This window comes from Lycorma delicatula, chromosome 3 (assembly GCF_047948215.1).
Source record: "Lycorma delicatula isolate Av1 chromosome 3, ASM4794821v1, whole genome shotgun sequence".
Classification (NCBI taxonomy): Eukaryota; Metazoa; Arthropoda; class Insecta; order Hemiptera; family Fulgoridae; genus Lycorma; species Lycorma delicatula.
The window spans coordinates 196,689,969-196,702,785 of NC_134457.1; the positions used below are offsets into that span (position 1 = coordinate 196,689,969).

The window sequence follows — 12,817 nt, forward strand, 5'->3', positions numbered from 1 at the left end:
TTCTCATTAGTTGAAAATGTATTCTTTAAATCAACATAAACTTATGAACATTCTAGCTAAATTACTTGTGTAATGTGTGTATGTTAAATAATAATATTAAAACAATGAACTAAGCATTAAATAAAACATCTAATTATATTAATATTTCTACATTTATTTGATTATCTAGTACCTTATGGTACAATTAGCCTCTCAATACACCAAGAGGCAAGATTCGCATATTGAACACTGATCAAGTCTGTATTTATTTATTTTTACTCAGAAGTGGTCCCATTTGCCATTTTGAAGCTCTTTTCCATATTTTTCTGCATAAGCTATGCATTTTAATGTAATGGTTATTCAATACAAAATATTTATTTGGTAGTTTTTTAAAATATTGGTAATTGCTATTTTAAATTAAATTTTTATATTAACTTTTATGAAATTTTCAATAATCTAAATAAAATAGTATCACTGTAAAAGTTGGATAACAATTTTTGGAAATAAATGTACTGATGTTTTGTATTTACTATTTTTGTGAATAAATGTATGTACCGAGGAAAACAAAAAATATTAAAAAAATGTTATCTTATAATGGCTATAAAGTTAGTATACATGTATATCTTCTAGCTATCAGTCCAGGTGACTGATAACTGGTTAGAACATGATCAAAGTGTATGAAGTCTGGCTGTACATTTCTGTCTGGTTAATGCAACACTGTTATTAATTGACCTAGTGCATGCTCCTCAAGGGAAGTCCTATAATAACTGCCCTACTGCTCCTCTTTAATGCCATCTACAGTTTGTGCTGTCAGTAACAACAGATTAAACCACCCTTCAAATCCATTAACCTACATTCAGGAACTGTATTATTTGTTATGTGTATCATCCTGATCATTTCATAACCATTAGCTTTTTACTAAGATCTAACTTTGGCAGGTAAAGACTGAGATTATAATGATTTGGATAAAGCATGAAGTTAGATGGACAGTTACTAATTTTTTTCTTCATTTACAAGTGTGGTCTTTAATTCATTATGATATTACAGACTCATTTATTCTGACCTGATTACTTGCTGGCTGCTGTAGTAAAAAAAAAAAAAAAAAAACATTTTTCATGTGTCTGGAATTGTACATGGTGATTTTAACTAATTTTGGGGTGCGGAATTCAAAACTGTTATCAGAATTTCTGTAATATGTTGCCATGTTTTTTAGAGAAATACAATTTATTTACCGATAATTGCATGATCACTGTGAAATCAAAATTATTATGTATGTATCTTAACAAATTATTATGTATGTGTAACCATCTAAAATATGTTAAATCAACTAAATTTTTAGTTATTCAAACATAGATAAATCTAAATACAGTAATACAATTTTAAAATAGCAGTTTTTAAAAGTTTAAATCATTGGAATTGTTATACCTTTACTTTTTAGAATATGTTGACAAACTTTTTCGCTTGTACGATGTTTGATCAGTTTTTCTAAACAAAAACCATCATTAGTCACCCATCATTCCAAAGTCCCATTTTTGTTGTTACTGATGCTACATGGTCAGAATATCCTGGTGGAAATTTTCTCATTGCTGATAGAGCCCAAATTTTCGGGAAAAAAGTCTAGGTGACATTGTAGAAAATGAATCTTACCACTCTCAATTAATGATAAATACTTTACTTTTTTTTACTGGTCACAAAGTTCTGCCACAATAGCCAGATCTTTATTTTGTAATGACTTTGTATCACGACTTTCCCAGAGATAAAGAAAATAACAATATTTTGTAAATTCACCTTGTAAACCAAGAAGTAACGCAATAACTTTCAGATCACTGTAAACTTGCCACATATGCTCTTTGTATTTTATTGCTTCTAATATTGATGCCTTACTTCATGCATTTCTTTCATGTCAACTGCATGATCTAATGAAATGGATGGTTGCTTGTTACCATTATGCAATAAAATTGCTTTCATGCTAACTTCGAGAATAGTCAATAAAAAGACACCATTCTTCATGAATATGCTAAATTTAAATCATAAAAAAGCCCTTACACAAGTAATTGAAAGTTAGCTTGTTGCTAACAGTATATAAATAATATTTTATTTATTAGTATTGTTAATGCTCTCAGTACAACAGATGTGTACACTAGCATTCCTTGAATAGTTTCACAAAACAAGAGGGAAAGGTAAAAATTATACTTTTGATAAATAGTTTCAAATACAGAGAAACCTATTAATCTGAACCCCTTAAACTAAAATTATTGGTAACCCATACAAGCAGTGGTGGACTTTTAATCTGTAAAAATCTTAACCTTTAGTGATTTTATCGTGGAAATTTGTACAGAAGTATATTTTTTTAATTAAAAATATATGACATGTTTTATTCTGAAAAGTTATATTTATTGAAACAAAATAAAAACGTGTTTGATCATATACATGTGTGTGGGGAGGGGGGGGGTTATGTTACTGTTATGAAATATAGAATAATAACATTTAACTTAACATATAAAAGAAAAGTGAGTCGAAAAATATTCTGCTTTCTCTTGCTCCTGATTAATATTTGATCAATAAATATCTCATTCAAGAATCCTGAAAAAATTGTTACCGTCTATGACTGAAGAAAATAAAAGTAATTTATTAGTGATAGTTCAGAATTAATGAAATTGTAGGAATGGCTGAACATATTTTAAAGTAGAAATAAGTAATGGAAGATATATCAAACTGCATTAACAGATACGTATAAATTTAAAAATAAATTAAACCATCAAATCATTGAAGAAAATAAAGTATAAAAGATTTAGCTAAAAATATTAATAATGATATGAAGATGGTCTAACTGAACAATAAAATTTAGGAATAAAATACTCAGTGGGCAACTGAGAACAAGATAACATCAGTTATAATTCATCTTCAAAACAATCCTATTGAAAAATCTTACTTTTCTAAATTTCACTAATAGTCCTTCCGTAATTCACACTTTTTAATATTCAACCAGGATTCTTGGTTTTATTCAGTTCAGATTAAGTGTTCTGCTGTATATTTATGTGTTCAGATTGATTTTTCCTTTTTTTTTGTAGTGATTATGCAGAGGAAAACTTTTGTGCGAGCCCTATTAATAGAAATTCATTATGTTATAAAATGGATCACAAAAGAAGAGGACGAGCAATGATATTTAATCATCTCAAGTTTAATTCTCCTCAAAAAAAGGAGCGAAAAGGCACCGAATATGATATAAAAACACTTATGAAGACTTTGATTTTTCTTAACTTTGAAGTGACAATACATGATGATTTGACTTATGAACAAATTGATTACTATGTTACTGAAGGTAATTAATTAATGTGTTTGTTGTTTTACTTTATGATTTATTGATTTACAATTAGTTTTATCTTGATAAATTATTCAGCTATCATTTATTTTTATTTTACTATTATAGATCACAATCTCCATAATTCATTACTTTCAGTGCTGTAGGGGTGACAGAATTAGATAAATGATGAATTATGAAATTCATAAACATAATACATATTTTTAGTCCATTAAAAAAATTTGAAATTTTGAAGATGAATTTTAAAGAAAACATAAAACTATTATTATTTTTTTGCACCGATAAAGAAGTCAATGTTACATGATTTTTTTCCATCTAAAGAATACGTAATCCATTATAAAAAAAATATAATGTGAACTGTTGGTATTATTTCATAAAAAAAAACATGTAAGACAGATGATAATGTTAATACAATAAAAAAATAAAAATAGATTAAAAAAAGCTTGTTTGCAAGCTTAAAAATGTTTTTAATTTTTATTCTTATTTTTTGTAATTTTTCAGTTTTTTATTTCATTTAAGAAGTCAGTTATTTTGTTTTGTAATGTAGAATTATTTTCCTTTTCTGTGAAAAACTTGTGAATATATCTTAGTATTAACTTCATTGCTTTGGCTCCTTTTTCTCTCTCATACCATCTGATAAATTTTATGATTCATTCACCTAATTGCCTGCCTGATAGATAATTATTTGGTCCACACTCACCCTTCCTCCAAAGTTTCTTCAATAATTTATGATATAATCAACAGTTTCTTTTTGTTTGAAATTTTACATCCATTGTCAGTATCATAATCTTGATTGTCTATTCTATTAAGCCTTTAACTGGTATGTTTTCATTACTATGTATATTCTGATGTATTTCTTTTAATTTTGACATGAAATATTGTTCCTTTCTGAAAGAAACAAATGCTGTTAAAAGCAGATGATACTATTTTAAGTAATATTTTTAGGTTTTTTTTTTGTTTCTGATTTAAACACCCCTAAGGCAATCAGTCCGGCAATTTAACATCAGTAGGTCACTTAAGGTTGTCGTGGCAGCCGCCTGCCTTCCTTGTCTAACCCCCTATAGAGGCATCTCACTGGGGTCTCCCTAGCATGATCAGGACATGCCGACTTCCTCTTCTGGATAAGTCAGCCCATCCCTCAGCTGCAACATAATGTTTGTTATCAGTGAAAGAATGATAGAAATGAATCTTAAGAAATATTTCAAAATGTAAGGCCAAATGAAGTTGACCATTTTCTTTTTACCATAAAGATATGTATGGAAAAATAACAAAAACACATTCAGGTGGATGAAAATTATTGAAAAATGTATGTTAAAAATATTTTATTGTATTTATACTGTATTTTTTATTAGACTAGGTTTATGCAGTTTTAAAATCCTTATTCACTTATAATTTCTTTCTGAAACTACAATTTTCATGTATTTTTGTGATGTGTGTAATTCATTATTCTTCCTATAACATGTTTGCTTTCTGCACTTCCCTCCCCAACAAAATTAACTAAACTTGATTAATTTGCATACCTGATTTACTTTTACAGTTCCTGATAGATTTTGTCATTACTACTTTCCTTTTCCTCTGAATCCTTTAATCCAGCTCAATCCATCGAACTATTTTCTTATATAATACATATTTATGTACAATAGTCTTTCATCCCATCACATATTACACCAAAGGCAAATCATTTTATGAAGTAGTTTTAGTTTTTCAAACTATACTTAATATCCATAGACCTCTTCTTTGCTTTAAATATTTGTTTTGTGGTTACCTTGTGATTCTCATGCATGTTTAATTTCTTACTATAAGTAAGTTGTAACCATGTTCATATAACCTCCAGCAACATTCGTAAATAAAACAAAATGATTGCAGCTGTGATGATAATTTTCACATAGTAATGTTTCTTAACTAAAGTGAGTTGAAAGCTTAGAATTTCCCACCAACAGTCTTATATGCTCCTAGAAAGTGGCATTAGATGCAAAAATTACAAGCCATCAAACCAAATTACAAATTTATCAGGTAGGAATTTAGTTGTAAACATCAAGAAAGATGTAATGCTAGAGAAATTTTCATAGGAAAATTAGTTTTTAAAGTTAAAACAATGTATAGCTTCTCGGTTATAAAGTTAATCAGTGCACCATGTAAATCTGAAAGAATCAGAATCCAACTGAACTTTAAGTACCCAAAAGAAACATTTTAGATGGCATATTTATATACATTTTATGGCATTTATAATATGCTGCTTAACTGAATTATTCTTCAACTGATAGATAATAAAAGGATTTTATAACCAGGTGGGAACCTACCTCGTCTTCATAATGCACTGTGAATCTTTCTCAGTGAGAGTTTTCATCATTGCTGAATCTGCTGTTCTTAAAATGATTAAAGTCTATGCTCTGACCACCAAGCTCTTTTGAGTTTATATGTATAGCCAATTGCTTTGTTCTTTGTTAAAATCTTTTTTTTATATAGCCAGTTGCTTTGCTCTTAGTTAAAGTTTCTTTTTTTTGTGTATTTTATCCTTCCATGAAAGTTTAGAAATCTTATTGAAAGTTTATCTTATGCCATCACAAAGTTGATTACAGAATGCTGGAAAAAATATGGTGTAAATTTTATTACTGTATTAAGTGGATAGAGCTCTTTTGAAATATATCATAGGTTTCATTAGACGCCTCACTTCATGTATTTGTTTAGTTACAAAAAAAAATTGTAAAGTTGTTGATTCTATGAATTTAAGCTGTCTATGTTAAGTACATAACTGTAATTAATTGTTATAGATGGCTTGAAATGACTTTGATGAGTTTTCTGAAAAAGGTACAGCCATTTTCAATAATAATAAGCATGCCATGATAGACTTACAAAGAAAATGAGTGAAGTTATGTCCTATTGTTTTTTCACCGAGCTAAATATACAAATCAGCGTACCAAGCCCAGTAAACAGCAGTAATATTCAGCTCAGTAAGTGACAACTTCATTTTGTTTACTACAGGGATTAACTACAGTGAACATTATTACTTTAAGTAAAGCATCTCTGATTCTCAGAGATACCCCAACTGCTTTACATATGTGACAGCCCTAAGAAAGACTGGGTTAGGTAAAACTAACCAACAAATTAATATACACCGTACTATTATTAAATATGTCACTTCAACTCAGCAGGAGAATTATGCACTATATTATTTCATAAACCCAGAACATGTGTTATGAACCATATGGGAAAAGAAAGGAATCTATTGAATAAGTTAAAAATATGTTCTTATTTTGACCATGATTGTGATCTGCAGTTCGTGTTTTTTCAATTGAGGATAGTTGTCATAAATTGCCAAAAAAACATTATTTCATTGCAAATGACTGACAATAAATATCTTCTTTTTATACAAAATAGAAATAAGAAATTAGTTTTGTTAAATAGAAAAACTAATTTGCTACCTTAACCAAACTAACTATGAAGGTTTTGGCTTGATTAAGTTATTAAATTAGATAGCTTAAAACTTTTATTATCTTGCACTCCTTTGTTATGCATGCTCCATGCCTATCCAGTTTACTTAAAAAAATTTATTTGTTCTTTCAGTCAGTAAAGAAGATCATTCTGACTGTGATTGCTTGCTAGTTGTCATTCTAACTCATGGTAATGAAGATTTCATAGAGGCAAAGGATCGTCCATACAAATTCAATGATATATGGATGAAATTTTCTGCAGATAAATGTCAATCTTTAGCTTGTAAACCAAAATTATTTTTTTTACAGGTAATTTTGTGATGTATTTTTGGTTAATTTTGATTTATTTATAGTTATGCAGTGTTATAGATCCTCAATGTCAATTGGTTACAAATTGTTTATTCCTTTATATTAACAATTCTAGAGCAAAAATTATCAATTACAATGGTGAAATGATAAAATCTTTGTCTTTCATTTTGCCCTGAAGATTCTGGGTCTATCCGATCAGGCTTGGCATTTTTCATTTCAGCTATAAAAATTTATTTTTTATCATATGAAAAACAAGTAGGCTAGCTGTAATTGGATGTAGGACTATGGTTACCAGAGTGAGGATAAAGAAACAAATTATGTCATGTTAATTAGTAGGTCATGTAGTGTAATTTTATTATCATTTATTCATTGCAAAAAAGGACACAAATAGATTTTTTTTAAATAAAGAAAAGAAAAAGTTAAACAGTTAGCAAATGTCAGAATTCAGACATTTATGCAAATCAGTATATATGACTCATTTATTGGCTGAATAACATTTAGTTGCAGATGTTATTAGACATTTAAATATTTCAATTTAATATAAAGTAAAATGTAAACACTCTTTAAAAATTAAAATACTATACTTGCTACTTTAAAAAGGTAACATTATTACTGGCAATCTAATTAAAATCATTATTTATATTTTGTAATATTTACTTTATGAATTACTGCAACATCAGGAACATTTTTAATTATAATTAAATATAAAGTGAATTCTTAATTATAATATAAAATAACATTTAAAAATGAATAAAAACAAATCTCAATTCATTATAAAAACAATTAACTAACTAAAAATTTTTAGTTACATTTTTTTAATCCATGTATAGAATAGGAAGAATTGAGCATGAACATTTTTTTCCAATTTGAATATAGAAACTGTGTTTGTATGAAAGATGGTAGGCTATTTTAAAGATTAGTGGTAGCAAGAAACACAATCCAATTCTTCATATACTATGTGAATATTATATCTTGTTCCTTGTCAAACAGCCATGAAAACTTTTATTCAGGCAATAGTTTACATTCCAAAAAATGTGGGAAAAACCCAGATTGTGTAAAGGTGGTAAACTGTCTGAAAAAGTCAGTTGCCATTTCTTTTCTAGCAAAAAAGTTTGTCAGCACTTCTTTGTAGGTATAAGCTTTAGTGTAACAAATCTCAAGACTGCTTTCTCTGAAAGTAGTTGCAGTAAATCAGTACGAGGATGGGTTCTTCCAGGCAGTAAGTGTCATACCTGCTGCATAATCCCATAGTAGATTAGCAAATGTTTTACTAGAAGTAGAAATTATTGATCAATAATTTTGAATAAATCAGATTGAATATACTCGTAGCTTTTTGTGGTAAAAACAGTTTTTTTTCTTGAAAAACTGAAGTCACTCATGAAGAGATATAAGGTTGATAAATCTCGCCCATCCCAGAACTATATATCGTGTATAAATGTAATTATTTTTTACTCTGAATTTATTAGTATTACTCTTTATTAATAGATATATACCATCATTTTTTTTTTTTTTTTTTTTTTTTTTTTTTAATTTTTGGACATTGTTATTGTAGTTATACTTTTAATATAAAATTTTGTCATAATAATTTTTTATTAACAAAAACACTTGTTTTTTTAATTTATTTTAATATTTGTGCAGTTCTTAAAATCTTTAGTCCTACAGATTTTGTTACAGAAATTCTGTAATGATATTTTTGCTTATCTCTGTTAATCTCACTTTTATTGATTATACAACCTAAATATTACACTTAATAAGTTTATCATTTAAATGTAAACATTTATATTTTTCGGTTTTTACTAAGTGATTTGCTTTTTTGTTAAATAATTGAGAATGTTATAAGAAAATATGTTTTAAAAACATTAGTGTAGTGATGTAAATGTTTATCAGTCGATTTAAGGTTGTATTAAGGTCCTTAACTGTTGATTACTTCCTTTTTATTATTATATTCCATATTTACATCTATTTGTATAACCTTTATTTCTTAAATATGTTTTTAAGTTAATAGTAACATTATTTTTGTATTAATATAAATAATATATGGTCGTATAAGCCTCCATCTATTCTGTAAATTAACCTTTAAAATTATGTTTAAAGTCCAAAACTAATCATAAGAAATACTATAAAGTTAAAAATATGAAAGGTAGGAATTATTTTTTCAATTCAGTTAATTTAATAAAATAGAAATAGTAAAAATAAAAAAAAAAATGTTTAAGTAAAAAGGGTAAAGATGGTAATCTATTTTTGCTCACTATGTCTACTATACTCTACACACTACATCTATCTTTACTATTATACAGGTGATTCAAAGAAACGAGAAATTACAAAAATTAAATAACGTTAATGAAAAATTTTTTTTAGAAAATGAATTTTATTTCATGTAATTGTACAAATGTTGCCATTTTAGGATACATACATTTTAGTTTATTTTTTAATGATGACACTCTCCTCTTCTACATAAACACTCACGAAGTCTCTTCATTAAATTGCTCATGGTTTGACGTAACATCTCAACTGGAATTTCCGCAATTGCTTCTCGGATCTTTGCCTTCAGTTCTTCCGTTGTAGCAGGTCTACTGTGGAACACTTTGCTTTTAAGGTGACCTCACAAAAAGTAATCCGCAAGCTGAGAGATCAGGCAATCTGGGAGGCCATCTAATGTCACCATTTCGTGAAATGACACGTCCAAACAATCGGCATACAGCTGCCATCGATATTCGTACAGTATGTGACGTTGCTCCGTCTTGTTGAAACCAGGCTGTATTAAGAATTGGTAGAACAACAACCTTTGTTGTTCCACAACAAAGGTTTCAAGCATGGCTACGTAACGAGCCGACATAACTGTAATCGCAAGACCGTTGTCATCCTCAAAAAAATAAGGGCCTATAACACCGTAAGATGACATAGCACAGCACACGGTCACTTTCTGGCTGTGCAACGGACACTGGTGTAGCTGCGTAGGATTTTCTTGTGCCCAGTATCTGAAATTTTTGCTAACAAATCCACTGAGGTGGAAATGCGCTTCGTCTGACATCCACAGTTCATGAACAAACTCTTCGTTATCATTTATCTTCTGAAGCATTACATTACAGAATTGTGCTCGCACAACTGCATCGTTCGGTTTCAGTTCCTGGACGATCTGCAACTTGTATGGATGGAATTGAAAGTCCTTCACTAACATTCTTCGTACACTTGAACTATGCAATTGTAAAGATGCTGAGAGACGACAGATTGACCGATGTGGACTTCGTGTGACAGCATCTTGTAAAGCTTGAACATTCTGTGGTGTACGGACAGTTCGCTCACGACCTGGAGGTTTCTTTTTCATTGCCGAACCAGTTTCCTCAAAATTAGATATCCATGTTTTAACTGCATGTACTGATGGAACACGGTCATGCCGTCCCAGATTAAAATGACGGCGAAATTCTCTACGCGCTCCCTCCACACTGTCATTGTTTTTGTAAAACGCTTTGATAGCAAATGCACGTTGCGCACCACTCCAAGGATCCATGACAACTAAATGGCAGGTTAGGTTAGAGAGGCTGGTGCCACTTATCAAGTGGTACCAATTGCCCACGGCTACCAACACAACTTTCAAAATTTCCCGTTTCTTTGAATCACTCTGTATCTTCTATTTTTATAATGATTTGAATTACTAACAATATATATATATTTTTTTCTAACAATATATGTGATTTTATGTTTTAAATATTTGTTAAATTTAACGTAGTACTTTAAAATATAAATAAGACTATGTTAAAGCAAGTGTATTTTAGTGATAAAAATTTTAGTAAAATATTATGTTACTTTCAGGCATGTAAAGGTGTAAAGGCTGATGATAGTGTTACTGTTCGATATTATAATAAACCAGTCTCTCAAACTCAAGCTGACTCAGTTTGTACTTTTACAATACCTACATTAGCCGATTTTTTAATTGTATCATCTACAATACATGGTATGTAACATCTGTAATCGATACCTTCATACCAGTTATGATTATTGTGGTTTGTAATTATGATTATTTGTACTGTGGTTTTTAAAATGACTATATTTTTGCTGCTTGTAATGGTTTAGTTAGTTACAATAAAACTTGAAGGCCATACTTCTAAAAATACTGCATTCTCTGAGATGACTGATAATAATTTTGAAAATTTGTAAAAATAAACAGTTTGATGAAATAGAATATCAAATTGTATCGGATGTTTATTAACTAATTAAGGCTTTTGCTGGATGAAATACTCAAAACCAGATCTAGATAGTTGTAACATAGTTGGATCGGATTGTAAATGTTCTCTAATAACAAAATTTACAACAAATTTTACAAAGCTGACTGTTAACAGGTTCAGGGGCTTCACAGAACTATTTGGAGACCCGATTGAAAGGTTTACAGTTCAGTTGAATATTTCCACACTTTATAAACACAGCTTTATATAAATCCTAGCCCTTCCCTAGAAATTATTAAAGTGTGGAAATATTCAACTAAACTGTAAACCCTTCAACCGGGTCTCCAGATAGTTTTGTAATCATCCTCAGTGATGTTAGCAATGCTGTTTTTTGCTGCAGTTCTAGCTGAAGTTATGCTAATAATTCTTTTATAAATCAGGATATATTTTAGACCAATCAAAAGAAGTATTAGATTTGCTGTTTATCTGTTGAGAATATTTATATTATCTATTATAATCAATATTATCTTCCACAGTAACTGAGTTTGATATTAAAGTTGTTGGCCATTCATAACTTACTGTGTGAAAGGGAATGAGTTAGGTTGCATTAGAAGGGATGCCAGTTAGACAAATATTGGTTGAGGAAGGCATTGCTGGTCTCAAGGTTTTTGTTCCCTTTACTATCCTGAAGAAGAAGCAGAAGGTTCAGTCCTTCATTTCAGAGATATGAGGTATTTAATTTGGAATACTTAAGGAAGGCTTATGTGTAAATTCAGATCATAAATGGGAGATGGCATATTTATTTCAGTAAGGGTAACAACTCAGGTTCTGCCCAACTGTGGACAAATTTGTCAAAGTTTAAAGAGGTTTGGCTTATCTGCTGATGAATCTTGACATCAGTGGAAGATTGATCTAATCAAATTGTAATATGATATATAACTGCTACTGCTTTTGGGGAGAGTCAGGCTATTGCCTTAGAACAGAAAAGTCAGAGACAAATGGGCACCTCAATAAGAAATTGTGGTGTAAACCACATTCAACATGATGTTGCAGACACAAATTGACTGGATAAATAATTTTCAGATACAAATGCATATAAATAACAGGGATGTTTTGGTCAAACTGTAGATCATTTTAGTGCTGTGTTTATGATTTGTTTTTATGGCATGGTTGGTAATTGCCTTCTTAGTGTTACAATGGGCTGCTTTTAGTTGTTTATTATATCTTTGAAATTATACTCCATTTGCAAAATTTAGAAATTTATGTTGTCTTAACAATTAAATTTAGGTACTACATTGTGGTTTCATTCGTTGGAGTAGTTTGTTTCATATTTGAGTGTATCCTGCATGTGATGATTTATTTTGACAGTTTCTTTATTCTCTAAGCTGTAGTTTATCCTGCTTGGATAAAGTAATAGTACATAGATGTTTTAAGTAGTCTGAATAATCAGTAGTAGTTTTATTCTTAAAATACTTGTCCAAGGTTGTAATAGTAAAAATAAAAAAAATTTACTGTGGAAGTTAAAAATTTACGTGAGGTCAGATGATTTTAGTTCTGAACGAGTCTAAATTTGCTAGTGATTGCAATGTTTTGTGAACTTTGAAATCGTGTATAGG

The 12,817-nt window shown here is 29.4% G+C and overlaps 1 protein-coding gene across 4 annotated transcripts in view; it reads left to right on the top strand.

Moving 5' to 3' along the window:
* LOC142322339 (caspase-1-like) overlaps positions 1 to 12,817 on the top strand; it is a 249,973-nt gene that overhangs the window by 229,575 nt on the left and 7,581 nt on the right. For all 4 annotated transcript variants that reach the window (XM_075361304.1, XM_075361302.1, XM_075361303.1 and 1 more), the window contains 3 exons: positions 3,051 to 3,301; positions 6,866 to 7,041; positions 10,852 to 10,993. In XM_075361304.1, coding sequence (XP_075217419.1) covers positions 3,051 to 3,301; positions 6,866 to 7,041; positions 10,852 to 10,993 — 569 coding nt within the window. The remainder of the gene's footprint in view (positions 1 to 3,050; positions 3,302 to 6,865; positions 7,042 to 10,851; positions 10,994 to 12,817) is intronic.